The 27,593-nt window shown below is 47.5% G+C and overlaps 1 protein-coding gene across 1 annotated transcript in view; it reads left to right on the top strand.

Moving 5' to 3' along the window:
- Positions 1–27,118, top strand: part of LOC138503345 (synapse-associated protein 1-like) — a 244,037-nt gene extending 216,919 nt beyond the window's left edge. Inside the window, exons 8-9 of the mRNA XM_069622979.1 lie at positions 16,386–16,524; positions 23,033–27,118. Of these exons, the coding sequence (XP_069479080.1) occupies positions 16,386–16,524; positions 23,033–23,160 (267 nt within the window). The 3' untranslated portion in view covers positions 23,161–27,118. The remainder of the gene's footprint in view (positions 1–16,385; positions 16,525–23,032) is intronic.
- The last annotated feature ends 475 nt before the right edge of the window (positions 27,119–27,593 follow it).

Here is a 27,593-nt window from a genome sequence, read left to right as displayed (position 1 = left end):
AGGCTGGCCGAGAGTTGTGTTGGACCTTTCCACATTCAATCTCTCCTTCCCTCTGCAAAAATTCAAGATGGTTACGCCAGCTCTTATTCCGGGAACACTGGACAGGGGAGACAGGATGTGCTCCCTGGATCTGAAGGATGCTTCCCTACACGTCCCAATTTGGCAGCCGCATCGTTCCTTACTGCGCTTCAGGATCATTGGCTTCCATTTTCAATACAAAGTGCTACCCTTCGGCCTCAACTTGGCTCCCAGAGTACTTACCAGGTTGAGGAATGCAGTGGCAGCCCTCCTCAGGGCCCAGGGCCACCACGTCTCCCATACCTGGAATGACTGGCTCGTCCGGGCCACCTCTCCGGAAGCGGTTCAGCATACTGCCTCGGCACTGATGAACACAATCCACGACCTGGGGTTCACTATCAATCGCAAGAAGTCTTTGCTGCAGCCCACTCAGAGCCTGACCTTCTTGGGCCTCATCTGGGTCACAAGCTCCGTGAGAGTCTTTCCCTCTGGGGACAAGATTGCAGCCATCAAGAGAGCTACAGCTCACTTCCTCTCCAGGCCCGTGACCTTGGCCTGGTGGTACCAACACCTACTGGGGCTTATGCCAGTTGTCCTTTTGGCCTTGCCCCACACAAGACTCAGGAGGCAGAGATTACAGCTTCACTTCGCAGCCCCATGGAATCAGGAGAAGGACTCCCAAGAGGAGTCAGTCAACTGTCTGCTCTTTCTCCTCTCGGACTTCCACTGGTTATGTTATGTTATGTTACTGCCATTTGTAGAGTGCACTGTTGCCCAAAGGCATCATGGCGCTAGAGAGGATGTACTGCTGAGCCAGGAGGGGCACTGGAGCAAAGGAAACAGATCTTAGAATAAGTAAGTTTTCAAGGCCTTACGGAAGGCCAAATGGTTCCAGCACAAATTTAAAACAGGGGGCAGACTGTTCCTGTTCAGAGCTGAGCAGCTGTGATAGAAAAGGCACGCCCTCCCACCTGAGAGCGACGGAAGGGGGGGACGAATAGCAGACCAGCCGAACCAGACCGCAGCAGACGGTTAGGAACATAACGTTCACATTTTGTGCGTAGGTACTCAGCACCCTGATAGTGCAGAGCCTGGTGCACGATATAAAGGGACTTGAACTGGATACGTTGTGCCACCGGAAGCCAGTGGAGGGAGTGCAGCACGGGGGATATATGAGACCGATAAGGGGTCCCAGTTGTCACCCTAGCGGCTAGATTCTGGAGGCGCTATAATCTGGCAACTAACTGGTGGTCGCAGACTTCAACCTGAGGCAGGGAAAGCCCTTCCGGCAGCCGGCCCCTCAGGTCACAGTTACTACAGGCTTGAAGGCCATATGGTTGGCTCTTAAGGCCTTTCTCCCTCTTATCGAGGGCAAGAGAGTTGTTATCCATACAGACAACTCCACCAGAATGTACAATGTCAACAAGTAGGGGGGCACCAGATCCTCTCCGCTGTGCAACATAGCAGTCGGCAGGTGGGAATGGGCTCTGGAGAACAACATTTACCTCATGGCTGTCCAACTCCCGGGGGTATCATACCTGGAAGCAGACGGCGCAGCAGACTGGGGGTGGACAATTACGAGTGGCAATTGAACGTCCTGGTACTAAAGGCGATCTTCCTCAGGTGGGGGCATCCCTGGGTGGATCTTTTTGCCTTCCGGGACAACAGGAAATTACAACAGTTTGCCTCCTGCAGGGCCAGGGCTCCGGGTCCCTGGCCGACGAATTCCAGATTCAATGGAACGAAATGTCGGAGTATGCCTTCCTGCCCACACCCATAGTGCACAGGGTGATCTGCAAGATAAAGGCATCCCGGCACGTCAGCATCATTTTGATAGCTCCCTGGTGGCCGACCAGACAAAGGTTCTCCGAGCTCCTCATCCTTTCGGACAGACCACTCATTCACCTACTGCTGGGCCCAGCTCCTCTCTTGGCCCAGCAGGCAGGCAGGGTACTCCACCCTGCTCCTCACAAGTTGGCCCTCGCAGCGTGGCTCTTGAGCAGGTCAGGCTGAAACACTTAAGCCTATCTCAGGCTAACCTATAGATCATTCAGGGTGCTAGAAGCAAGGCTACTAGGAGCCAATATAAGAGTAAATGGTCAAGCGACATCTGGCATGCCTCCACAGGCCTTGCCACACCCCATGTGGGACCTAAATGTTGTGTTCGGCGCTTCAAAGCACAAACCTTTTGAATCTACGGCATCAGTCTGGTCACCACAAGGGCAGCTCTGCTCGTGAGCTTCACTTCAGCTCGCAGTGTCAGCGGGATCCAGGCTCTGGTGGCATCAGAACCCTACACCACTTTTCGCAGGGATATTGTCGTCCTGCGGACACACTCTGCTTTCCTACCCAAGGTGACCTCCTCCCATCTCAACGAGGAAATAGCAGATTGTTGGTCACTTTCGGTTGGTCAAGGCCCGGTTATCCAGGGCCTCTATAGCAAGGGGATGATTGAGGCCATCAAAGAGGCCTATGAAGGGCAGCACAAACCAGTGCCAGCTAACTTGCATGCCCATGCATTCAGAGCCAAGGCCACGGCCATTGCGTTCCAACGGCATGTGCCGTGACAGGTCATCAGCAGGGTGGCTTTCTGGGCCACCCCTTCAGCTTTCTATAAACACTGCTGTTTGGACGCCGCCTCTAGGCCAGACGAGGCATTCGGGCAGGCGGTTCTAAGGAACCTGTTTTCCTGGGGCTACATTCAGCTGTAATCGCCCATACAGTATGGAGGAAAGGGGACGGGATGTAAGAGTAATTAACAGTTACTCACAGTAGTGACTAACTTACTTTTAGTCAATAGTCCCTGTTCCTCCATACATCCCACCATCCTCCCCCCTAATAATACTGGTGTCATCAGGCAATGCCTATCATTGTCGACGCCTCAATGGGGACTGAGGAGTGATGTCGGGGACGGTGTTGGGCGAGCGTATGCTTCTAGGGACGCGCCACCGCGCCCCTCTAAATTTAAAGAAGATTTTTTCTGGTGAAAAAGTTTCCGTCTCCCGTCCCTCGTGAGGGACGTCCATACAGTATGGAGGAAAGGGGACTATGGACTAAGAGTACATTAGTCACTACAGTGAGTAACTGTTAATTTTCCCAGGAGGGATAGTGGCTTCTCTGCTGCTACAAAGCAGGGGTTGGAGAAACTTTGCCCTATAACTAAGATGGGAGTAGTCTCGACCATCAAATAATAAATAACGCAGTCCTAGTGGAGTCCGTCAAACCAAAAAGGCCTATGCTAACAAAACATAATGTCTGTCCCATCTCTTGTACAAAAAGTGTAAAAAGGAGAAATGTATGCAAAAGGAAAAATCGGTGTTCAAATGAATAAATGTGGTTTAACCACCTCTCCTCCTCACATTAGACCTCATGGAGTAAAGAGGTCCCTGTAGGCAGGATGACATACTCTGGCTCTGTTTCCAACACAATAAACAGTTAAAAAAAACGCTGATCAATGTGGAAGGCCAGTCAGGCCTTGGTCTCTTTTCCGGACTTCCAAAATAATGTTTCAACCATAAAGTTCACAAGGGTGCCCCTCTGTCGTGCTCTGACCTTTCACCACACAGTTCACGTAGGTGCCCCTCTGTCAGGCTCCGACATCAAAGTTCACGTAGGTCCTGCTTTGTCGGGCTCCAACCTTTTGCCACATAGTTCATGTAGGTCTCCCTCTGTCGGGCGCAGACCTCTTACGACAAAGTTCAACACAAACTAGCAAGGGAGCTCCCTTTCCCAAGCTTATTATACTTCGGGTCTCATTATGTCAGGCTCGGACCACTTTCGGATGTCGAAGACTTTTGAATGTGCGTGGCTTTCTTTACAGACCACTGCAGGACCACTTTGACTCAGTGTACAGTTTAACTTTCACTCTCCCCTTCTCTAGGAGTTAACTTCTTTGTTTAATGTTTGCTGTTCATTCACTTCATGGCCTCAAACAATGTACTTTTCACTGAGACTTCCAAGTGGGCTGCTTCCTTTTGCCGGACCACTTCAAAGTGGGCTGCTTCCTTTTGCCGGACCACTTCATTACTTAGCACCGCTGATTTTGCAGCTGTCTTTCACTTCAAAGTTCATTCACAGGTCTGCCTTTCATTGCATCTCATTCACACGCGTGCAGCCTTCACTTGCGATATAATGCTGCTACTTCAAACTTTAACACACACCGGTCTTTCAGGTTGCTTGCCAACTCACCGGCTGCGTGTGTCTCTTTCTTGGTTTTGCGATTTTAAATTCACGAGTCAAGGTTAGTACCTCTGCCGTTCACCCGGGTGGGTCGCTGGCGTCCTTGAAACACAATGCAGTCTTCACTTGTGGGATCTGGCCTTCTCCACATAACTTTCGTGGCCTGTCAGAGGCAGCGACCCACATTGGGGAACTCTTGGGGTTTTCAATCTGCTGCTCTCGTCCCTAGGTCCGTCGCTCTGCACCAGTAAGTTTGACTTTGTGCTTGAACTCGTGTTCCGCCTTGCTCAGTGTGTCTTTGGGTTCTGCCTTTTATTCGTGTGAGGAGATCTAATTGGTATCAGGTGTATGAACTTAGCGTCAAGTGTCTGAATTTGCCTGACCCGATTAGTGGAACATGTTCAGTACTATGTGTGAAAGTTGATGTTGTTACTCTGTCACCCTCTTCTTCAGGCCAGTGTTTGTATAAGAAGGGGAAGAGGGGGAGTTGGGACCTCAGAGAATCCTATAAAATAGGGTGGTTTGTATAAACAAAATAGGGGGGAATACTGCGTCTCACCATCGGCTACCTCACCCCCACTACCCGAATACCCCTCACCCAGGTGATCCTCCCGCACTGGTCCATTCCCTGGGTCTGGATCCAAAGGTGATAGCTGTGCCCTGTTCACCTGAGAGAGAGAGATCCCCGGGGACTGGTGGGTGAGACACCTTCCGATTTCTCACGCTACACACTTTTTAGGCAATACACTTTACTTAATTTTTTCATCTGTTCCGATGGCAAAAACCAACCCAGTTTTTCGAGTGCCTTGGACTGACCATTTTATTATCCTGCTTTCTATTGAAGTCAATGCCGCTATTAGGGTGCTGATTACTTGAGCTCCGTTGCAGCGCAGATGGCTTTCAGTGGAAGTGGCTATGATCTCGGGCAAGATCAGTGAGTGCATGCGTTAATACAGCCTACTGATTTGACGACTCTTTCACAAGCCTTCCTGCATACAGCAGATTCTCTTGCCCTGCTTTCTATTCCTAAGACGCTTGCCCGCTACTCTGAGCCGTGGTTCAATGTGCACCTGAACCAGCTACGCCTTAGACGTAGACAGCTGTAATTAAAATGGCAAATGGCTCATTGCACCTCTGCCAGATTGGCTTTTCAGCAAGCTACTGTCATTTACCATAGAGCAATTTTTAGGCCACTGAATTTAATACTAATAAGGTCCATTCTGCTCTGCATCAACGTAAGGAGCTATTCAGTTTGCTGCGCTCATTCTCTGACAACTCGGCTAGTATTGGTGTAGTACCCCCTTCACAGGCTCCATGTGACTGTCTTAACTACTTTACAGAGAAGCATTCTGCCATCCATGAGACAATCTTGATGCCTGGTCTCGGGACAGCTGTCCCTATGATGAGTCTCGTGTTTGCTGACCATGCCTTTGTCTGGTCCAGTTTTCCTTGTTTTACATTTACGGGTGTAATTGCGGCTACAAATCACTTGAAGTCAGCTTCCCTCTTGGATCCTATACAATATGGGAGTCTAAAGTCATACCGACTATTGCACCATTAGTTACTCAGACGGTAACTCAATCCTTTGCTCGGGATACATTCCTCCTTTAATGTTTATGTCCAGCCCCTTTTCTAAGCTAATCCAGTCACACAGTTTCCAATGCTACGCCTACCCTGATGATACTCCGATTATCGCCCGGCTAGATCTATGTCAGCAGGACACTGCGTCCCAGCTTAGGTTGTGCTTGGCATGCGTGCGCGTAAGCTCAATGGGGATAAGACTGAGGATCTAGCAGTTGGCCCTTCCTCATCCAACTCCTGCTGGACATCTTCTTTTTGGCCTTCTCTGCTTGGTCCCTTTCCTACTCTTATTTCTGTAGTTAAAGATCTTAGTTTCAAGATCTCTGCATCCTTATCAGCAGAGCCCTAAGTAAGTGCTGTCTGTCAATCAGTAAATTGAGAATTCTTCTGAAGGTTCTTCCTTTTCTACCGAAACTATGCGGGCACCAGTGGTTGCTTCTTTGGGACTCTTAGATAAGATTTTCATAGCAATGATACATCTTCCTGACCTATGTCAACCCTCCCTGACCTATGTCAACCCCAGAACCTTTTGCTGTATTGGTGGATTATTTGTCCTTTTACCTCTCTGAGTGGGAACCTTTTTCCACACTCGCATAATCTTTTACTCTTTTTTTGGGTGTCATTTTTAAGACTCTACATATTGTCTTTTAAAGGTTATACTCTTTGACAACTTTTTGGCAATACGTGCGTATTGTTGCTGGGTTGCCCTAAGGGCTCCCCTTTTAACTTTCTCTTTTTAACCTTGAGAACTACAGTTCCCAAAGGGAAGAAAGGATATTTGCATCCTTTTTACATTGTAATAGGTGAGACCAGCACCCCCCCCCCCCCCCACTGTATGTGGAGTGCTGGGGAGATGCTCAATATCGCCTTTCTCATTTTAAATGTAACATTTATGTTACCAGGCCAAATGTACCTTTAATGGCTGGTGGCAGTGAACCTTTTTATTAATTCGGTGTAGCTTTTCGGGCTGTTTGCACAGCCCAGGTAAAGGCACTCATGGGTGCTCATTTTTTTTCCAAAATGGCACTTGTCGTCTTCTTTCAATATTTTAGCATTCCTCGTCCTTTCTTGTTCCTTCCCCTACTTGCAGGGCATGAAATTCCTTTGTGTGACTTTTATCTTCGACAGGAGTGCTGTGGACTCCCTGCCCAGGCTCCAGAGTGTCTGTGAAGGGAAGAAGTGAGGGAGGAGTCCAAATCTTGGCAGTCCTTTGTCTTCCACCCTGAGTGTGAGAATCCAGTTCAAACTGGGAGGCTGGATGTTCTGAAAGGATTGCCACCCCTAACCCCCCCCCCCCCCAAGTTTGAATGTTGCAAGGCTGTTTGATTGCCTGGGGTTCCTGCATAAAAGTCAGATCCTGGAAGCTGAAGAGGTAGTCGACCACTGGAACAATAATCAAAGAGGAAGATGAAGAATTTGCGGCTGAAACGATTTTCAGCTACCAGAGAGCCTGCTGTGTAACAGGAGCATGCTGTTACCCTTCCTTCCAATCGACCTGGGGACTCCAAAAACAACGCCCCCGACCCAGAGCCTGGCGAGACTCACTAGACTCAAGAAGACCTGCATTTTGAGCCATCCCACGCTGTGCTGCGACCTTGCGGGTCTGCAATACCCTGGGACCTCAAGCCATTTTGCAGTGCGCAGTATTTTGAATTCCGAATCTCGCTAAAACTTTGTGGGCATCCTGCTAGACCACAGAGACGTCAATCGAGTCCGAAAATTCCTCTCACCAAAGTGCTGGACCTTGCAAACGACGAGAATCTGACCAGCGATATTCTATCTCCTTCTGTGCTTCTGAAAAAGGCGCCAAATCCACAGAGCCACATGCAGCCGCGAGGAAAACCTTGCCTAGACCCCTTGCCCGTGTGCCTTGCTGCAAAAGTCCTTCCAATGTTCTGTCTTCTTGATGGAGTAATTCAACTAACTGGTATTTTGCTGCAGATTCTGAAGTCCTTCTGCTGCAAAATCTTCTGTGCTGAGGTACTATACTGGCTTGGGTATTTACTTACCTTAAGTCTCTTGTGGTGCCTGTGTAGTTTTGGGGTGTTTTCTGTGATTGGGAGGTCTCTCGTCCAGTTCACCCAGGCCCACTGCTGGAATCCTCCTAGGGTGTCTTCTGGGAAGTCCCTGGACCCTCAACTAGCTCTAAAGTAAAACACTTACTTTTTTCAACAGTCATCCTCTGGAACTCTGACATTTTCCTGCAACTGAGCCCTATCTCCCCCCCTGCCTACAGCTGGCTCCTAGACCACTAGGGTCCCTCTTCTGCCTCTGAGAGAACTTGCGTACTAGAATTGGGAAGGGCTGGCTACTTTAAGGGGTCTGCCTTGAAAAGAAAACCAAGTGTTGAAAAGTTACTTACTTGTAAATTAATTAGTTGCTAACTGTAGCTCTGAGTGTGTATATTTACAACAAGTTATTACGTAACTTAGATATGTTCTGCCATTCTGAAAGTATATATAGGATTTACTTACCTTGAATAATCTGTGTGCCTTCTTAACTAAGAAATCTTAGTTTTGCTCTCCTTAGAAACTGTCTCGACATTCTAACTAAAAGTAGACGGAAGGTTAAGTTGCTCACCTGTGAATTGGGTTCCCCTCTTCCCAAAAGTAATACTGTTGGTTTCAATTTAATATTCCTGTTAGGATACCTGTATGAGTGTCCCCAATTGGGTCTTGCTTTCCCTGACTTGCTGTTAGCCTGTACAGAAGAAGACTGCTTAGGTCATACTTACCTTTTAGGTTGCTGGTAGCTCCTAACAAAAGGTGTTACTTACCTTGGGTTAGCTGTGTGCCTTCCAAAAATAAGTTAACAAGTTATTGCTTTCCTTAGTCTGCATTATAAAGCAACTGTAAGTAAAGATGCACAAAAGGGTTTACTTACCTGGAGTATAACTGTGTTATCCCAAAAGAGGTTAAAATTGTTTACTGTTCCTAGAATAAGTGTGTCACTATTCTGCAAAGTATATTGTCCAGTTGATACTACTATGTGATTTCTTGCTGAGCATCACGGTACAACTGCTAGGGTCTACTACCCTGTATTACTGAAAGTAATCTAAAAGTAACTATTGGTTTTTACTTCCCTAGAACTACTGTTGGGTGTTCCAAATGAGGGTTATATGCTTTGGTCTATGTACTTTCAAGCATAGTGCTGTGTTTTTATATTATGTGTTTATATGATCTGTGATGGTGCTTATTACCCCCAAGATTTATCTGTGCCTACTTGTATTTAAATAAACCATTGATTTTTTTTTTACAATACAAGGTGTTTCAGTGCTGCTTTGGACCATTTGTACTACAATTTCGTTGTACTGATTCTACAGCCTTATGCTAAGAGTGGAGTCTTGTACTGCCTCAGTTGAATGGTTTTACTAAGCCCTTAGTTGGACTTCAGAAAAAAGACGCTAACGGGGACCGTAGATTATTGCAATTCCTTTTACTTGGCACAGCCAGCATATTTAATTCAGCGCTTGCAGGTCCTTCAAAATCTGGCAGCAGAGTTGCCACACAGTCACCTTATAGGGGTCATGGTTCACCTATTCTACGTCAGCTGCACTGGCTTCCAGTGCAGAGTCGTATTTGTTTTAAGTCCCTATGTATGGTTCATTGTGCCTTTTATGGAACAGGGGCTGAATATCTCCAATCTAATTTCTGTCCTTCTCTCCCCTCTTGAACCCTTCGTTCACAAGATGCCCATCTCCAGCTGGTCCCACGATTCAGCTGGTCTAGGCTGGGCGGTCGTACTTTCTCAGTCGCTGCGGCCATTCTGTGGAACCAGCTGCCTTGTGCGCTCCGGGGCACAGAGGATGTCTTCGGTTCCACCGTCTGTTAAAAACTCTGTTTTAGGTTGGCTGGGTTGCAGGTGTGTTTGTGTTTATTTACCGCCAACATGCCTTCTGGTGTAGGTTGCTCTCTTCAAGGAACCCCAACATAACAGCCCTAGCAATGATTCCCCTGTCCTTGATTAAAGCAGAAATCTTCCATATTTATAAAGAGGGTGGCCATAAAGATCCGTAGAATTATCGCCCAATATTTCTTATTGGACGGGCTGGGGAATATGTTTGCAAGAAGACCCCTACTGGAGAGATTCAATGGCTGGATTGAGGAGAACAATGCCATCACTCACCCGCAAATGGGATTTCAGTGTGGTTTGAACACCAAGGATCAGTGTTTAAGGTTTTTTCTTTTGATTTGAAAAATACTGAACTTTAAGGCGTATTTATTTATATGCTCTATTTATTGACCTGAAGGCAGCTTTTGATTGTGTTCATGGGTGAAACTGTGAGCAGTGTTAAAGAATTCAAATAGTCGCGCAGTAATGATTAATGCTCTACAGGAACTTTATAATGAGGACATGGTGAGATGTGCTGGGAAAGATTTTCTTTTTACTTATTTCTTCCCATAGCATTCTATGCAACACCCTTTCTTTTTTACTTGTTTTGAACCCTGTGCTTACTTTTTGGAGTTAAGTAATGCCTTATGCTTTATTTCCCTTGCCCGTTTGCTCATTCTTATGAGGAAACTGATTGGTCCCTAAGATTATCAGTACTGAGAGCCTAGCTCTCGCTCTGCAAATTATTTTATTGTTACATTTGCACACATCGCCTTACAGTGAAGTGCAGTTAGGATACCTTGTATCCTTATTACTTACTGTGAGAAACCTGTAAGTGTTATCCCACCCACTCCCTCAGGATCTTCCATTCAGCTGGCCAGGGAAGGGCCATTGCTTATGGATCCTGACCCTGAGTATGGACAAGCGAGGGAGGATCACCTGAGTGTAGGGTCACAGAGGATTGGGAGGATACCCGAGGGCGAGACATGGTATTTTCCCCAATCCTGAAAACAACATTCCATACTCTCCCTCATCCTTTGTGGGTTGTTCACCTCATCTCCCCCACTCCAATTCTCAGAAATACTGAAACAAGGAGGGGAGGCTACTAAGATCAATAGAGATTAGCTATACGAATAACATGGGGAAAGTAAGGGAAACTGACTTTAGAAAAAGACTACTGTCCCACTAATAGTCAGACATGGGTAGGTAACAATTTGCACCTGACTCCACTTCACTGTGTGTACAACTATAAAAGGTGTGGTCAGTCACAGAGACTTGAACGAGCTGGGAATGCAGTCTGGTCCAATGAAGCCCAGAAGCAGAGAGAAGCAGGAGCCGCAGGCATGAAGAAGACAGTGCGCAGAGACGCTAGCCCAGTGTGTGTGTGTGTGTGTGTGTGTGTGTGTGTGTGTGTGTGGAAAGGGGCCTGAGCTTGGGGAAGGGAACTCTAAGAGGCCTAACCAAATTAGGGACTTGTCCGTTTTTGTTGAACTGGTGAGAGGATTGAAGTGTGGGCAAGGGAACCCGGAGAAGCTTACAAAAGGAACTGTTACTATTTTCAATGGTGTTTTAAAACTTAATGAAGCTGAAGCTTGGGGAAGGGAACCCCAAGAGACTTAAAGACACTGAAGGTGGTGGGAATAACTACAAGGGACCGGTGAAGAAGGTTTTACGAATAGTTCTGTGGATTGAACTTATTTGTGTGACATTGACACAGCAGCACCTAGTGAAACGACCACCTGAAACCAGCCTTGGTTTCCATTTTTGTTGAAGCATGAAGGCAAGCGTCCCCAACCAGCACGATCCTCCCCGCAATGAGAGACAATGATGGACTCTCCCAGAATGGGAATAAGGCCAAGACAAGTGCGGGTGAGCGTAAATGGGAGTTTATCAATCAGAATAGGGCATGCAAAGAACTCTGCAAACTCCGAGAGCGCTCTGTCTGACAATAGCAAAGACAGGCGTATATATTTACAAAAAACGTCATCAAAACCTACACACTATAGAGGGCACAAGTTCAATGGGATTGGGTGGCGACGACTAGCTATAGGTGCTGCTGAGATGTGGTTGGTCATGGATGGAGGATGTTACTGGTCAGCCTCGTGGGTTGGGCTGGGCCTGGCGAGTCAGCTGGGTCCATCTGGGCGGTGTTGTTGTGCCATTGTGGCCAGTGTCAGAGATGAATGTCTTTTCCTGACTTCTTTGCCCTAGGCCATGCACACCGCAGTCATTCAGTCATTTGCAATATTATCCTCTTTAGTAAATCTCCCAATAGGTTATGCTACAGGTTATGCAACACAGGAGGAATGCACCTTGAGAGGGGTTTAATGGCGATTCATCATTACATGGTTACCAGTGTCCTGTTGACCGGGTACCATAGGTCGTGGGGCTGGGTGTCGGGGCATGGGATAGACGGTACATGTCCTCCTGTCTTGTTAGAAGTCGTTATGAATGTGTTGCTGTAATGTTGCCATAATATTGGGTGTCCTAATTTTACAGGGGCCATTAACCTAAGGTGATCCGGTGGGTTGTGGGGTTTAAGAGAGGGTGCCTCTGGATTTGTGTATTCAGGCGGAGGTTTACTGCTGGGCTGTAAATAATGCAGGGGGCGGGCCGTGGCCTTGGGTGCTGCAGAGGGAACTACAAATCTTTGAAGCGGCTCCAGCCTAGTTGGGGGAGGTGGAGCAGCGCGGCGCGGCCCTTTTGCTCTCTCGTCTGGCAGGCTTCAAAGGGAGGGGGAATGGCCTTGCACATATTCACAAAAGGTATCTTCCTCGTGTGTTGCCGATTTTAGGTGAAAGCATCATAAACATTCGAATACTATACAATACTCATTGAATCATTCCAAAGCTTACATTTTAACTTTGCTAAATGCCTCTCAAATATAGCCAGTCTGAGCACATTATTTGTACACTATGTTTTAACAACTACAACGTTTTGTTATATGCATATACATTTGCAGTAAGTGAGGTAGTAGTGAGGTTGGTGGAGCACATAGAAAACGACTTGCCACCGTACGTGACGGTGGTGGCACATAAGGGTCTTGGACATACACACATGAAGGGTGCATTCCCGCGTGTCCTTCACATGAGCCCTCAGTATGGTTGCATTTGTCTTTCTTTGCACTCTAGCAGCATTGGTTCGGTTATGGTGCGGGACCGTGGGGTGTAAACTTTTCAATGATACGCATAACAAATAACCCCCCGGGACGCTTCTACTATTTGTACATAACTGTAGTGGTGCGGGTGCTTCATTGCTAATTTCATGTAAACATGCATTCTACCATATTTATACATTTTACAGGTTTTCTTAATCAAAGAGATTTGTGGAGAAAATGCACTTATCGCAGGTAGTTTTTGCATTAGTATTTGGGAACTTTTGCTTTTCTCCGAGGGCCATTTTACAGTTCTTTTTTCCACCCAGGCTCTGCTGGCCGGGTCATGTTGGGAGCAGTGATACACTGCGGAAGGTGAAATGCTACAATGTTGGTATCTTACACTAGCTCATGTCCGTCTTGCTCGTGGGAACGGGCTCACAGCGGATCTGCCAGGGAGCTGTGACCACAGGGATAATTGAAACTCTCCAAAGGTGGGGGCCGCGCTGTAGTGCGCCGAGCTCACACCATCTTTACTAGACAAAATGGTTTCTGAGGCCTAGCTAAATTCAATATGTATGGGCAATGTCTTCAACAGGTGAGCCATCCACCACCTGGGCCCTGGTGGTAAGGAGGGGACGCCTGATGAGCCATGGCTCTCACCGGGGGAGGGGGATGTAGGCAAGGGGGGGTCTTTTGGACCACTCCTCCCCTACAAGCACTATTTTTCTTATTTTTTAAAAGACTTCCTATCTGATTTTTGTATAGAGTGAGGGCAAGCATAGGTTTAGACACAGATGGACTTTTGTTTTGGACTCTTAGACACCGACGGCCGTTAGAAACATCAGTTGAGGGAATTATCCCTTTTAGAGTTGGGTCCAGTCAGGCATTATACCAACCCAGAAACCTTAGTAAATAAAGGTTATCAAACAAACCCACTTGAGTCTGTGTCTCTCTTGATACCATGCCTGTTTCACATTGCATAATGGGTTTTTGTTGCTTTTATCATGTGCCTAAAATAGGCTGGGGGCTGCAGTGATATGTTTACAGTTGTTGTGGCATTTTACACATTCACTTTTGCATTTACAAATAATTGCTAGTAAAAGTGTCTAGCACCCTAAGATGGCCATGCCACAAGTTTCTTCACTTGTTCTTTTGCCATTTTGTTATTTGGCCGCCTTCCTGCATTCTCAGCTCAGGAAATGCCTTACATGGAATACCCTTTTCCGGGAAAAACTGTGGCGTTCGTAGGCAAAGGGCCACTTACTGGGTGTGGTGAGAGGAAGGGGCTAGGTCTGTCTAGTCCCATGCCACATCCCTGGTTCCTGAATGTTTATTGCTGAGCAATTTTTGTGACCAATGGCTGTCCGAGGATGACCCCTGCGGCTGGCCAGCATCGACTCCAGTGCTTTCCATTGAAGCCCTGCTCCTCTTCCTGATCTCAAGTAGACTATTGTCTGTGCTTCAACCCCTTGCCCAGAGGAAATGTGTCTCCTGCACGAGGATCTGTGCCTTCATACCCTGCGAAAGTATCCCTGGACCAACCAGTTTACTGACCAGCCCTCTTCTGGGCTACCTTTCTGCATCCGTTGCTGTTCCAAGTACATTCTTGGAACTTGGTGGATCTTCAGCTAATGGAACCAGACGTCTGCTCCTGCATTTTTCAGTCACCTTGCATGAACGGAATCTGTGCTGGGCCTACTCCTGTGTTCGTCCCCTGAAGATTGCCTGTCGCCAACTCACTGTGGTGACTCCCATTACAACATTCCTTCAATCCCTGGAGGTATCCTGAGGGGATCTACCCTGCAGAAGTCTTAATCTTTCCTCATTTGGGTGTTCTACTGGAAGCGCTCTGAAACCGATTCCTAAGAACTGTGACCGACCAAACCTAAATCCTGCATCCGAAAGGGACCTTGCCACCGACTCCCCCTAGGCCTAGACGGGAACAAGCACAGAAGAGTGTACCCAACGGATTCCAGAACACCAGCAGTGGTTTCTGGTCAAGGATCCCTTCATAGGACTAGCTGAAGAACTGGTATTGAGTGATTCTACTTTCCTGAACTTTAACTTTTTAACTCTTATTAATCATGAACACTGACTCGAACTTTCTTTATAAACCTACCTGAAAAGTATCTACTTTGGAGCTGGTGACCAAACCTTCTTAGGGTTGGACTTTTATATGGGCTAGGGAAGCTATTCTATGATTAAAGTGTTCCATCTATTTCTAATGCTCATCTGAACATTGGTCTGTGTTTTACAGATTATTGGATCAAATGCTATTGTATTTCTCCTAAGGGTGAATGTATATATTTGTTGTATAATTGTTGGTGTGACAATATTTGACTTGGTTTACTTGCTTAGTGTGTATTTTAAAGGCCTACTAAACTATAGTATATTATTATTCTTACCTGTCTGGAATTATTGGTGTTGCTCTGTGTGGTCTCATCATAGACCCAGACCCCTCTCACACCCTTCCTGAGACTAAGCGTTGCTGCTCTACCGCCTTACCTTGATTGGGTTTGGCTAACCTCCCAGTTTCTTCCCTGTTCATCATAATAGGGTGGCCTCCAAAAATCCTCTCCGTAGGGCTGATTTTGGAAATCCGGAATTATGGGCTCATCTGGCAACTAGTGATTCAGCTGCAAAACCTCCTTGTATAATAAAGAGGAGGACCTTTAGTTAGTTAACTTTGTAGCTCGTCTCTAGCAATCCTTCCTTATTAAATTTAGGTTGTGAATTTTACTGCTGGCGCATTGTATTAAATAATGGAATGCTTTGCAATCCAATGCCTGGCTGTACTGTTTTAATGAAATAGAAAAATATGTTCATTTTTATATTCTTTTGTCCTTTTAGAATTATGTATTTAAAACCTACTTTTAACGACTTGTTTTCACAATGTTATTATATAAGCTATGTCCTGTGAAAAAGGACGAGCATTGACAGTTCAGTATTTGCCGTTGCTAGATTTATTCATAGAACTACCTGAATTTGTCAAGCTGTCCGGTCATTCATTCTGTTTTACTATTTATTCTGTTCATTGTTTAACAGTGTATGTCTGTTGATGAGCTGTAACGAGAAGTATTCATATCATATTCCCTCCCCTTGCACTTCTCCCTTCCCCCTACCCCTGTACTTGCGCGATCTGAATGACCCCTGGCCTAGTAGGATCGTTGTCTGTCTTCCCCTTGTTCCCCCCTCCCTGCCTCGTCGCGCCTTGAAACACTTGAAACACTTGTGTATAGGCGCGTTACAAATGCCATATCATATCATATCATATGTGTTTATTGTTCCATCTGTGAATATGTCGCCTAATGACTCATTGTCGAATAATGGCTTGGAAACAATCAAATCAAGGATTCACTGCTACTATTGGCCAATTACCATTGACTGGTGTGTGTCTGTTTGTCTCCGTTTGTTGAAGTGTATTTAACCTGGGCAGTGAACACAGTATTTAGCACTTTGCACCAGGATTGCCATCTGCCCACGAACGACCCCTATCACTGTGTTAATCCCTGTGCCATGAAGAGCTGGCCCGACCTCAGGTTGTGGGCCAGTCCATTAAAAACCCCTGAGGGCTTTTGGCCATTAGAGCACTGTACCTTATCCCATTACGTTGTGACAACCCCTTACCTGGCTGGGGGCCATTCAGAATCCATTAACGTGCCACCGTTTGTTTCCACAGGAGGACTCTGCAAGCCCGCCAGTCAGTGAGTTCGTTAGCGATGCCTACATCCTATCATCTCTTAGCAGTGAGGACATCTCGCAGGGCATGGAGCAGCTGGGCATGGGCAGGCTGGACGATGCTGCCCTGTCTGATGACGGTGGGTACCATTAAAGGGGCTGAAGTAGAATAAATGTGGGGGGACGGCGAGACAACGAGTAGCAGTCAATCCCGCCAAGCCTAGTATTATCTAGAGGGAACCCAGAGCATCGGTACCACCCTGTCATTAATACTCCACAAGAATGTAACCTTTACCTCTGCTCAGCTGTCACGTTTTAGGCTTTCTTGAATTTTCCATCCTCTCTCGGGTGCTATTCATCTCCCTTGCTATATCCCTTTCTGCTTTCCTTTTCCCCAAATCTCTCTGCCTTTCTTTTTGAGACTATCCCTCAACTTGAGTCTGTTTTTGAATACCGTTCTCCAGCATTGGATCTTTCATGGATTCACATGCTTAGAACATTCCCCGTCGTCAGACTGGGACCCCTCGGTACACATATATAGCCTTTTCCTATAGGAAAACTTCTGACACTTTTGTGTCCTATCTATGTCCTTTTGGGGCCCGCATACGCATGCCCCGTAGGCCGTCGCAGTATAAAAGCCCCGCCCCCGCGGCTCCCTTCAGATTTCAACCGTCTCCAAAGTAGTGGGATCTCCTCGCGTCGTCTTACTATTTTGTACAAGGTTGTGTACTTGAAGTTGGAATTAGGTGTATTTTTCCTTCATGTCGGGAAAGGCGCTGTTCCGTCCGTGCGCGACGTGCGGCTTGAAAAAAGTTTACGAGGGGGATGGACATATGGATTGTATATACTGTCTCCACCCTCATCATTCGGCTGATAACTGTGACATATGCAAAGGGTTTTCTCAAAAGACCCTCAAAGACCGAAATCGTCGGCTGGTGGCATGGTTGAATGATGGAGCGGGGGCATACCCCCCTTCGGAGGTAGGCTCCACACAATCGGCAAAAACATCACACACCGCTGTATCGTCGGAACCATTAGCGAACAAATCTCGACCGACGGAGAAAGAGTCATCTCGGAGTCATTCAGCTAAAGAATCTTCGACGAGGAAATCGTCATCTTCGTCAAAAAAGCATGACAAGGAAAGGCCGAAATCCTCCTCGGGCGATCACCATAGATCGACCACGAGTCGAGAGTCGGGTAAAAGCAGGCCAAGTGCAGAAAAGGCGGGACCGCCTAAACCACCTGCTAAGCCACCGTCGTCGACGGCGGTCCAGTCATCGGCCTCCTCCCTACCACTGACGCATGTGGTATCTACCGTCCCACCGACAACGACTGCGACAGTGGCCTCGTCGACGGAGGTTCTACAGGAAGCCTGGAGGCCTGAAGTTTTCAATCCGATCCCTCCGGATACTTTACTGCAGGAACAGGCAGCGTTGCTGTCCTCGGGAGAGGACGAGAGCGGGGGAATAGCTGGCCCGGCAGACCTCGGGCTAAGAGTGGTTGACAAGTCGTCGACGAGGGGATCCGGAGTTCCGGTGTCTGCCCCTCTTCTCAATCCTCAATCTGTTTTGTCGTTGGATATTCTGTCCACACTTCAGTCTTTAGTACAGTCGTTGGACCAGAGACTACCTCAGGTAAACCTGCCGCAGTCACCCGTCGATGAGCCGGGCCCGTCCTGTCCACCGACTCACTTACGCACGCCAGTCTCAGCACCACAGGCACCCCAAGAGGAAGGTGAGCTGCCAGATTCGGAGTCTGACAGAGGAGCCATGTCGGATATCTCCTCATCCCCCTCCAGGGATCCAGCCTGGGAGTCAGAGGTGGAGTTAGAAACCCCAAGGAGCCCGGCTCAGCCATCCCCCCGGATGATATTGCATCATTCTATTCTATGATGGAGGAGAAGGCGTGTAAGGAATTCGGTTTGTCCCAGGAAGAACAGAAAAAGGACTGTTTTCTTTTCGACCACATGGGTAAGAGAAGGAGGCCAGTGTTTTCAATACCCATACTAGATCTTATGTGGAAGGAGGGTTTGCAGACAATGCGTCACCCCTTTTCGGAACCGGCGGTAAAAGGTCGCCTTGAGAAAAAATGTAAGGCTCCAGAGTCTACCCCCAAGTGCTTATCCTCCCAACCAACGCCTGAATCGGTGGTGTCGGCGGCAGCGGCGAGGAAAGCGAAGGCCCAGCACAAGTGCACGACTCTGCCTGAAAACGAGGCAAGACGTCCGGATGCCTTCGGCAAAAAAGTGCTATCTGTGGGAGCAACTACAGTAAAGGCTGCAAACTCTCTGGCTATTGTAGCCAGATACGACAGAGAAATGTGGCACAGGCTGGCTCCGTTGCTGGATCATCTTCCGGAAGAGCATAGGAAGGCGACGATGTTACTTGTCCGAGAGGGTGAGGAAGCCTCCAATCACGCAATAAACATTGCGGTGGACCTCGCTGAATCGGGCTTCAAGCAAGTCAATAATGGGGTCGTGTTACGACGACAGTCATGGCTTAAGTGTACCTACTTCAGGCCGGAGGTACAATACAAAGTATTAGATATGCCCTTTGAGGGAGACCTTCTATTCGGAGAGAAAGTAGATGAGGCCCTGAAGGGAATGAAAGAGGACTCTGACACGGCACGTTCTTTGGGTGCCCTCCAGAAGCCGAAGCTACAAGTCTTTTCGTCCCTTTAGAGGGGCTTCAGGTAATTCCAGATTCTCTGCGTTAGGAGACAGATCCTTCAGTAGGTCGGCGTACCCCTCCCAGGGATACAGGCGTGCTTCTCAAACAGCAAACCGACGCCGGAACTTCCAGACCTCCAGGAAGAGACCATCCTATCCGTCGTCGTCGAGAGAGAAGCAAAACAAAGATCAGCAATGACGAGCAACACACCGTTCTGGGGGGAAGAGTGTCAGCCTATGTCGACGAATGGGAACGAATAACGACAGATCAATGGGTGCTGGACACAATAAGCAACGGACATTCTCTACAATTCAAGCGCAGCCCTCCGCACATTCCACCTGCGTTCGTCGCTCATTCCCATCTGAGGGTACTGCAACAGGAGGTAACACTCATGTTAGCAAAAGGTGTGATAGAATTAGTTCCAGCATCACAGAAAGGTCAAGTGGTTTACTCAAGATACTTCGTCGTGAAAAAGCCAAACGGAAAATGGCGTCCCATTCTAGACTTAGGCGATCTCAACAAGACCTTAAAGAGCCTAAAATTCAAAATGCTCACGCTCCAGGAAGTGATCCGAGCCGTTCAAGAAGGGGATTTTCTGGCGTCCCTGGATTTGCAGGACGCGTACTTCCATATTCCAATGTACGGAAACACAGGAAGTTCCTGAGGTTTGTGATAGGGCGAACTCACTACCAGTTCACGGTTCTTCCCTTTGGGCTCAAAACCTCCCCCAGAACGTTCACGAAATGCCTGGCCCCAGTAGCGGCCTGGCTAAGAAGACAAGGCCACCATGTATACCCATATCTCGGCGACTGGCTGGTAAGGGGATGCTCCCCAGCGTCGACCAACACAAGTTTGCAAGCCACCATGCAGCTTCTACAACAGCTGGGATTTGCCATAAACTTCAAAAAATCCTCGCTGATGCCATCGAGAACGTTGGTGTTCCTGGGGGCACAGTTCGAAACCCAGTTGGGGCTAGTGAAGCCTTCCCTCGACAGAATCTCAAAACTCAATCAACTAGCCGGTCGACTACGGCGAAACACCAAGCTTTCAGTGAGAAAATACGTTTCGGTCCTAGGGGCCATGGCATCCTGCATCCATCTGGTGGCCAACTCTCGCCTATTCATGAGGCCAGTTCAGGAGTTCCTGGCGGACCGGTGGACACAGGCCCAAGGATCGTGGTCAGACAAGATAATCATCGACGACGACAAACTGCTTCGGACTCTTCAGTAGTGGCAGAGTTTCCACAACCTGAACAACGGTGTACCCCTGCAGGAGCCGGAGTTCCAGCTAACCATAGTCACAGATGCGTTTCTAACCGGCTGGGGAGCTCACATGGGCACTCTTCAAACGCAAGGTCGTTGGTCTCAAACTGAGTCACTCCTACACATCAACGTGTTCGAGCTCAGAGCAGTGCAATGGGCCTTGAAGGCGTTCCTACCACACATCAAGGAATCGAGAGTACGAGTGCTGACGGACAAGACGACGGCCATGTTTTATTTGAGAAAACAAGGGGGGACGCGATCCAGGACCCTTTCCATGGAGGCCCAGAAAGTGTGGCATTGGGCTTTAAAGCACGAGATATCCATCGTGGCTCACCATCTCCCGGGAGTGAGGAACTCGCAAGCGGATTCCCTCAGCAGAAGGATGGCCCAGATACACGAATGGGAAATGGACACAGTTCGGCTGCCGAAAGTTTTCGAGAAATGGGGTCACCCCCCACTGGACGTCTTCGCAGCGAAGGAAAACAAGAAATGCGAGCAATTCGCAAGCAGATGGCCTCACGAGGGTTCCATGGGGGAGGCGTTCTCCTTCCCATGGACGGACAAGTTCCTTTACGCTTTTCCTCCGTTCCCCCTCATACGGAGGACGGTGCAGTGGATACGCAGGTACAGTTGCCGGGTAATTCTAGTGGCACGGTACTGGCCGAGGCAACCGTGGTTTTCCGACCTGCTTCACTTGTCGCTGGAACAACCAATAGCGTTTCAGAGGGTCCCGAACCTACTGTCCCGGGACAAAGGTACGGTGTGGCATCACGACCCGGACAGTCACAACCTCACAGCCTGGCTCCTGACTTTTCGGAATTTGGTACCTTAGACGTTTCAGAGGATTGCCAGAAAATTCTGCAAGCGGCTCGGGCCCCTTCTACCACCAAATCTTACACTTATAAGTGGCGAAGGTTCTGCGAGTGGTGTCGAGGACAACAAGAACTACACCCGTTAAAGGTGACTCCGGAGCAACTTCTGCCTTATCTGCTTCACTTGGTAGAGGGGGGGTTTATCTTTCACATCGATAAAGGTGCACCTGGCGGCCATCTCTAGGTTCACGAGGAAGAGACAGTCGTCTCCTTTATTCAGCGACAGGTTAGTGAAACACTTCATGAGGGTTTTATTTCGAACTTTTCCCCCAGTAAAACGTTTTCCACCAACATGGAGTCTCAGCGTAGTGCTGGCAGGCTTAATGAAACCACCCTTTGAGCCTATGGCCACTTCGGCCATGAAATTCATATCGTGGAAGTTGGCGTTCTTAATTGCTATCACGTCAGCTAGGAGAATCTCGGAACTGCAAGCGTTGGTCGTAGACGCTCCATACCTAAGATTCTTTAAAGACAAGGTGGTTCTGGCAACTAATCCTACTTTCGTTACGAAAGTTCCTACAGTGTATCATAAGCACTCGTCCATTGTCCTCCCTACTTTCTTCGCGACCCCATCATCGGTAGCGGAAAAAGCTCTTCATACCTTGGACGTTAAGAGGGCCCTAAAATTTTACCTACATCGTACACAAGAACTCAGGTCTACTCGACAACTGTTCATTGCGTATGGTCCGTCGACGAGAGGAAATGCAATTTCTAAGCAAGGACTGGCTCGGTGGGTCTCGTCGACGATTGAGTTTTGCCACTCAAAGGCCGGAAGGCCGCTGCAAGGGCATCCTAGAGCCCATTCTACAAGATCAACGTCCTCTTCAGCAGCATTATGGGCAGGAATTCCGCTAACGGACATATGCCAGGCTGCGGCATGGTCGGTGCCCCACACGTTTACCCGCCACTACTGCCTTGCGAGACAGCATGCGGACGAGGTGCAGATGGGAAGAGCAGTCCTGCGCCATCTGTTTCAACAAGGTAAGCTCTACACTGTGGAGAGTTTTTTCTACCTGTTTGTGACCGTATGCTTTATGGAGGTACAGATATATGGGTAAACTTATTTCTTGTGTACCTATGCATTGTGTATTTTTTGGTGGGTGTATGTTGCATTGCATTCTCACCGCCGTCTTCCAGTTTACTGCTATACAATCTATTCTAAGCATGTGAATCCATGAAAGATCCAATGCTGGAGAAGGGAATAGTTTCTTACCTGTAACTCCATTTCTCCAGCATTGGTATCTTTCATGGATTCACACGCGCCCGCCAGCCTCCCCGGGATGCAATATATATGCTTGATAGATTTAACCCTTCCTACTTTGGAGGGGCTGAAATCTGAAGGGAGCCGCGGGGGCGGGGCTTTTATACCGCGACGTCCTACGGGGCATGCGTATGCGGGCCCCAAAAGGACGTAGATAGAAGTTTTCCTATAGGAAAAGGCTATATATGTGTACCGAGGGGTCCCAGTCTGACGACGGGGAATATTCTAAGCATGTGAATCCATGAAAGATACCAATGCTGGAGAAATGGAGTTACAGGTAAGAAACTATTCCCTTCCTACTCATTCCCTATCTTCAGCCAATAACTGCCTTCTGTAACTTCCAAAGTCTCAGACGTATACATAGGCAATTTCTTGACATTTAAATTAAATGTGTATTTTTTATTTGTATTTTATTTCTAACGTATATAGCGCTTTACACCAAAGTAATGACACGAGACCCTCCTTCCTCCTAGTAGTACAGATGCTCCCTCCATAGTCAAATGTGTGCCCCAGAGATTGACATCATGCTTTTGGTACAGATAAGAGTGAAGTCTAATCCCCATCTTTCTGATGTCTGTTTGCAGAGGACCTGCCTGAGTGGGAAAAGGAACTACAGCGTGAACTCCAGGAGTTTGGCTCCGTAGAGGATGGGGGGAAGGTGAACGAGGCATGGGAGAAGGAAATTGAGGATATGCTGCAGGAGAAGCACTGACACCCCTGCCTCCACCGTGGCACCTGGCATCAGCAGGAGTGGAGGACTGAGTGGCCTTCCTGCATGCCAGTGATGCAATGGTGCCCGGTGGCACATTCTGGAGGAGTAGGGCCACTGACTGCGGAGGACACCTTGCAACTCTGGCTTGGAGTCAGCAAAACAGATGGCACAATTGCATGGGGAATGGGGGCATGATTTGTGGGTTTGTTAAAGTCCAAGAGTTGGCAGAAGAGGAGATTCTCTGGCACAGTTTCCTACCGTGGCATACTTTTAAAGACAGACTTTGTTTTTAATTGGACTGCAGTGTTTTAGTTTAACTTGCAGAATCCTTCATCCTTCTCACTGTTGGTAGTAGCGTGCGTGCCAGACGGAATCTACTTTCCTGGGACCACTCCACTTTCTGCTCACGCCCACTTTGTAGCCAACATGTTTTTTCGTCCCATAACATTTGCCCATGCCGCAGCATCACTCTTACCCAAGACGAAGACTGGCTGTTCGCGGCTGGGTCCTAATTGGATATCACTTTTTTTTTTAATCACTGTTGCCCCAGTGTCAGTCGGCTTCCTCCAGAACTCTAGCCAATCGCATGCTCTGACTCGCCACTTAGACTGACTGCTGCTCTGACCTCCGCCAATGGCACACGCTGACAGGCCATTGGATGTCATTGTTATATGTTGTATCTCCAAAAGTGGGTACACTATGGTGGCCCATCTGGCTTAGTGGCTGATAGTAAGCTGTGGATATAGTTTACGTCAGCGTTGTCCACCTTTTAGGGCAGGCCGTTGCGGGCGATATAGGCAATAGTCTTACGTGCCAAGGAGGTGCGTACAAGTTGCTGTCAGATGGACAGGATTTGTACTTGGAATGCTTTGCAATGCAGTGCCCCTTACTTCCTATCATGCTAGTGATGTATGTGGCATGCTACATATCACCTAGAAAAAGCATTTTAATTATTGGCATATAAACTCAGCAGGACTGTTGTGTTGAAATTTGGGATGGTTAGATTATGTTGGCGGATAGGAGGGGACGATGAACACATCATTTTTTTCCTTTAGATTATGGATAAAAAATGTCTGTATATAGCGGCCCTAAACACATTTCCATACCTTCTATTTAAAGTCTTTTTGTCATTTATTGAATTTTATCTCCTGCCCTATATAAGAAAAAAAGTATTAAGATTGTTATTTTTAAGCTATTGACGTGCATTGTAAGTAATCTCTGGACATTTTTCTAGAAATACGGGGCCATCAAAACTTACAAAGTGCCTGTTAGTTACGATTCAAGGCCTATTTTCAGGGTTTTAAGTGGGTCGGTGCTAGCTGGGGCCAAGCCCCGACAGTCTGAGACGGGCTCCTGAGCCGGGACGCTGCCAGTGCTCATCCGACTAGCCCCAGCCATGCCGACCTCTCAGGCAGCCTTTTAGCTGAGCGTTGCATGGTTACACAGCTGCCTGCAGTGTCATCATTTCGGATTAGAAAAAAGAAATGGCGATGCCTTTTCTTTTTTCTAATCCGAAATATCTCTTTATTCAGAAACAGGAGGGCTGGGTTGGCCATCCTCTCCTTTTTGTTTCTGAGTCCAGAGCTAATATGCAGCAGGAACTGTGCTTGGTTAAAGGGCTTCTGCTGCGTGTTAACTCTTGACTCTGAAACAAATGGATAGGCTGACCTGTCCAGCCCCGCTCCTGTTTCGGAATAAAGAATCATCACGCTCACGCAGCAGGCAGCCCATTGCATTCAAGGAGCCGTGTGGTTAAAGGGTTGCCTGAGAGGGTCAGCGACCACCGCAAGCATGCATTTCTTTAACCACGGCTCCATAGATGCAAGGGCTGGGAGTGCTTAGGTGTGGCCTAAGCACTCGTACAGAGACCACACCCCGTGATGAGAGCCCTCCACCCCCACACTTAATTTACCACCCCCTTAAAGCAATGCCTTTATGTGCATCTACAATGGATTCACTGGCACCTGCAGGCCCAGTCTGGAGCCTTTGCCTGGGCGATAGCTATTAGTACCAACAATACATAAAGGAGGCTGGTGAACAGTGGAGACGGGCTTCTTTGTGGTCTGAAGCCTCCAAAGGACAAACGGAACGCACAGAAAACACCAATTAAAAACACACAATGTTCCAACTCCATGACATGTCCTCTCTCAGTTGAAAGATTGATTGGATGGAAGTATTCTAGATATTTGCTCCATGCTTTTTGTTTGCACTGCGAATTAAAATGACTAAGCCAAAGCACGCCCGCCAATGGGGCACCGTATATGGAAGTGGCCTTAAATAGTCCTGTCTTGTTTAGCGCAAACCAACGATGGGGCAGGTGTATGAAATGGGCAAGCTGCTGCGGGGGGGGGAAGGGGGACTGACGCAGCACAGCGCTGTGACTCAGCCAACATTTTGGCCCATGGGCCACGGCTAGTATGTGAATTGGGCATAGTGCGTAGGCGCTCTGCGCAATGATGCTCAAAAGTGCCGCCTCAAATATTAGTGGCTGGTTTAAGGCGAGCACCTCACGGCGCAAGTGGGGAATGCAGGAAAAGGAGGCCAGTAAGAATCTGGTTTACCTAGGTGCAGCCACTTTGGGACTGATGTCACTTAAATGGCCTTGCACAATGGTTAGCTCCATGACTGCATACGCTTTGCAAGCAGTCGTCAAGTGTTCAATGGTCAGTGAGTTGCACAGACAGAGGGACCTCCTGGTCTCTCACCCTGTCCTATTACGACTTGTAAGATGTTTGAAATTTACTTCCGCAATTCGTATTGCATAAACAATGTTCATGTGATACACTGCAAGCACTGGCATTCTGAAGGTATTCTCAGCAGAGAGGCCAAGGAATGAATGGCCATGGGGTCTAAAATCCCCCTCGCCCTGTGCTGAGCAGGCTTGATGTGCTCTGCTCCTCAGTGTGAGATGATAGCACGGCTGTTAAGATCTTCAGGCGTAGCTTCCTGACCAGCATCAAAATTCCGCCAAGCATCTAGAATTAATTTCGTTGCCCTATAAAACGTAATCAGTCACAAGAAAGAAGCTATGGTACCTAATGTGATCATACGCTGTGTGGGAATACTCCTAAAGTTCATGATTGCCCTCACACTCCAGCCCCGTTCAGTATTGTTGTTACTTTACTAAACAGTCTGTAGGGTTTAGCACAAGTGGATCCTGTAATATTGAATCTACTGTATATAATGTGTGTTTGCATCTTTGTTGTCTTTTTTTCTACATGACCATAAACACCCTAATGTACTGATGATCTGAGTTACAGGCTCTTACTCTGATCCTTGAAATGCTTTATCTCACTTTCCAGCCATATCTCAAGAGGGCCACTCAGATGTTGTTACCACGTGGAGAAGTGGTTCATATAGTTTACCCATGACCTTTCCTTCGGTAACATGGCAGGCTCGGCCCAAGATCAGTTCTACCTCTGCTCTCACACTGATGTAATCCTCGTCTTCTGCCACAGGCCTTTTTGATGTGGAATTTCATTAATGAATGCACTCCCACTATCCTTGTGGGGAAGGACAGCCAGCCCGGCCACCGGGAACGCCATGTTCTAGAGTCGCTCACATATTCTGGAATTTGTGCACATCCACCACTAAGGGGACTTGTTATGAGTGCAGTAAAATCATGTGATATTTCAACCCCTAGTATTTGGCCATCCACGTCCGGTGCAAGCCCGATTTATTGCACGGGACATTGATGGCCATGCCATTGCAGCACCTGTGTTGATGGGAGGACCTCAAAAAATCCACAAATAATTTTGTTTCCTTTCCAGTATTTGCTTGGCTTCAACATTTTGAGATATGCTCAGTCATATTTTACTGTATTTCAAATGTCCATTAATTATGACGACGACGACTTCTAAGTTTGGTTACACGCACTGGGACCTGCTGCTCTTGCTATGCATCTGAGATAAATTCCCTGATCGCACATGTGTCTGTAAATAAAAATGCATTCTTTTTATATCTGAAGTTTTCATTTGTCACGGAATGAAATACTGAAATGTTGTAATATATTTTTTCACGTGGCCACTCAACCTGCTTTTTTTCGGAACAGTTAAAAAAAATGTATTGCATATAAAATGCCCATATATGTACGCGCCCTTTAATTTCACGCCAAACTAAACATTTCATTTTAGACGTTGATACAATGCTGCTGCGTCCCTAAGTGTGTGTTTCATTTGTACATTTTGTAACTAGCAAAATACTTGGCAATGTCAAGAGTTCACGCAGTTGGCTGAGAAATCTTCCAGCAAAACCTGCATTGTATTGTATGCATATTGAAGATCGCTACTAAATGACACTCCTGTCTCCTAAATATGCCAAACATCATATGGTTATGAGTAAACCAAGGTATACATCATTATTTCTTTTCATTTTCTTTACTGTTAGGGAGTTTTTACAAAAGTCCACCTATGGTAGGACTAGTGAAGACTTAC

The sequence above is a fragment of the Ambystoma mexicanum genome, chromosome 11 (assembly GCF_040938575.1).
Source record: "Ambystoma mexicanum isolate Mex_15411 chromosome 11, UKY_AmexF1_1, whole genome shotgun sequence".
Lineage (NCBI taxonomy): Eukaryota > Metazoa > Chordata > Amphibia > Caudata > Ambystomatidae > Ambystoma > Ambystoma mexicanum.
Note: the sequence above shows the minus strand (reverse complement) of the source record. Positions and strands in the feature narration are given on the sequence as shown.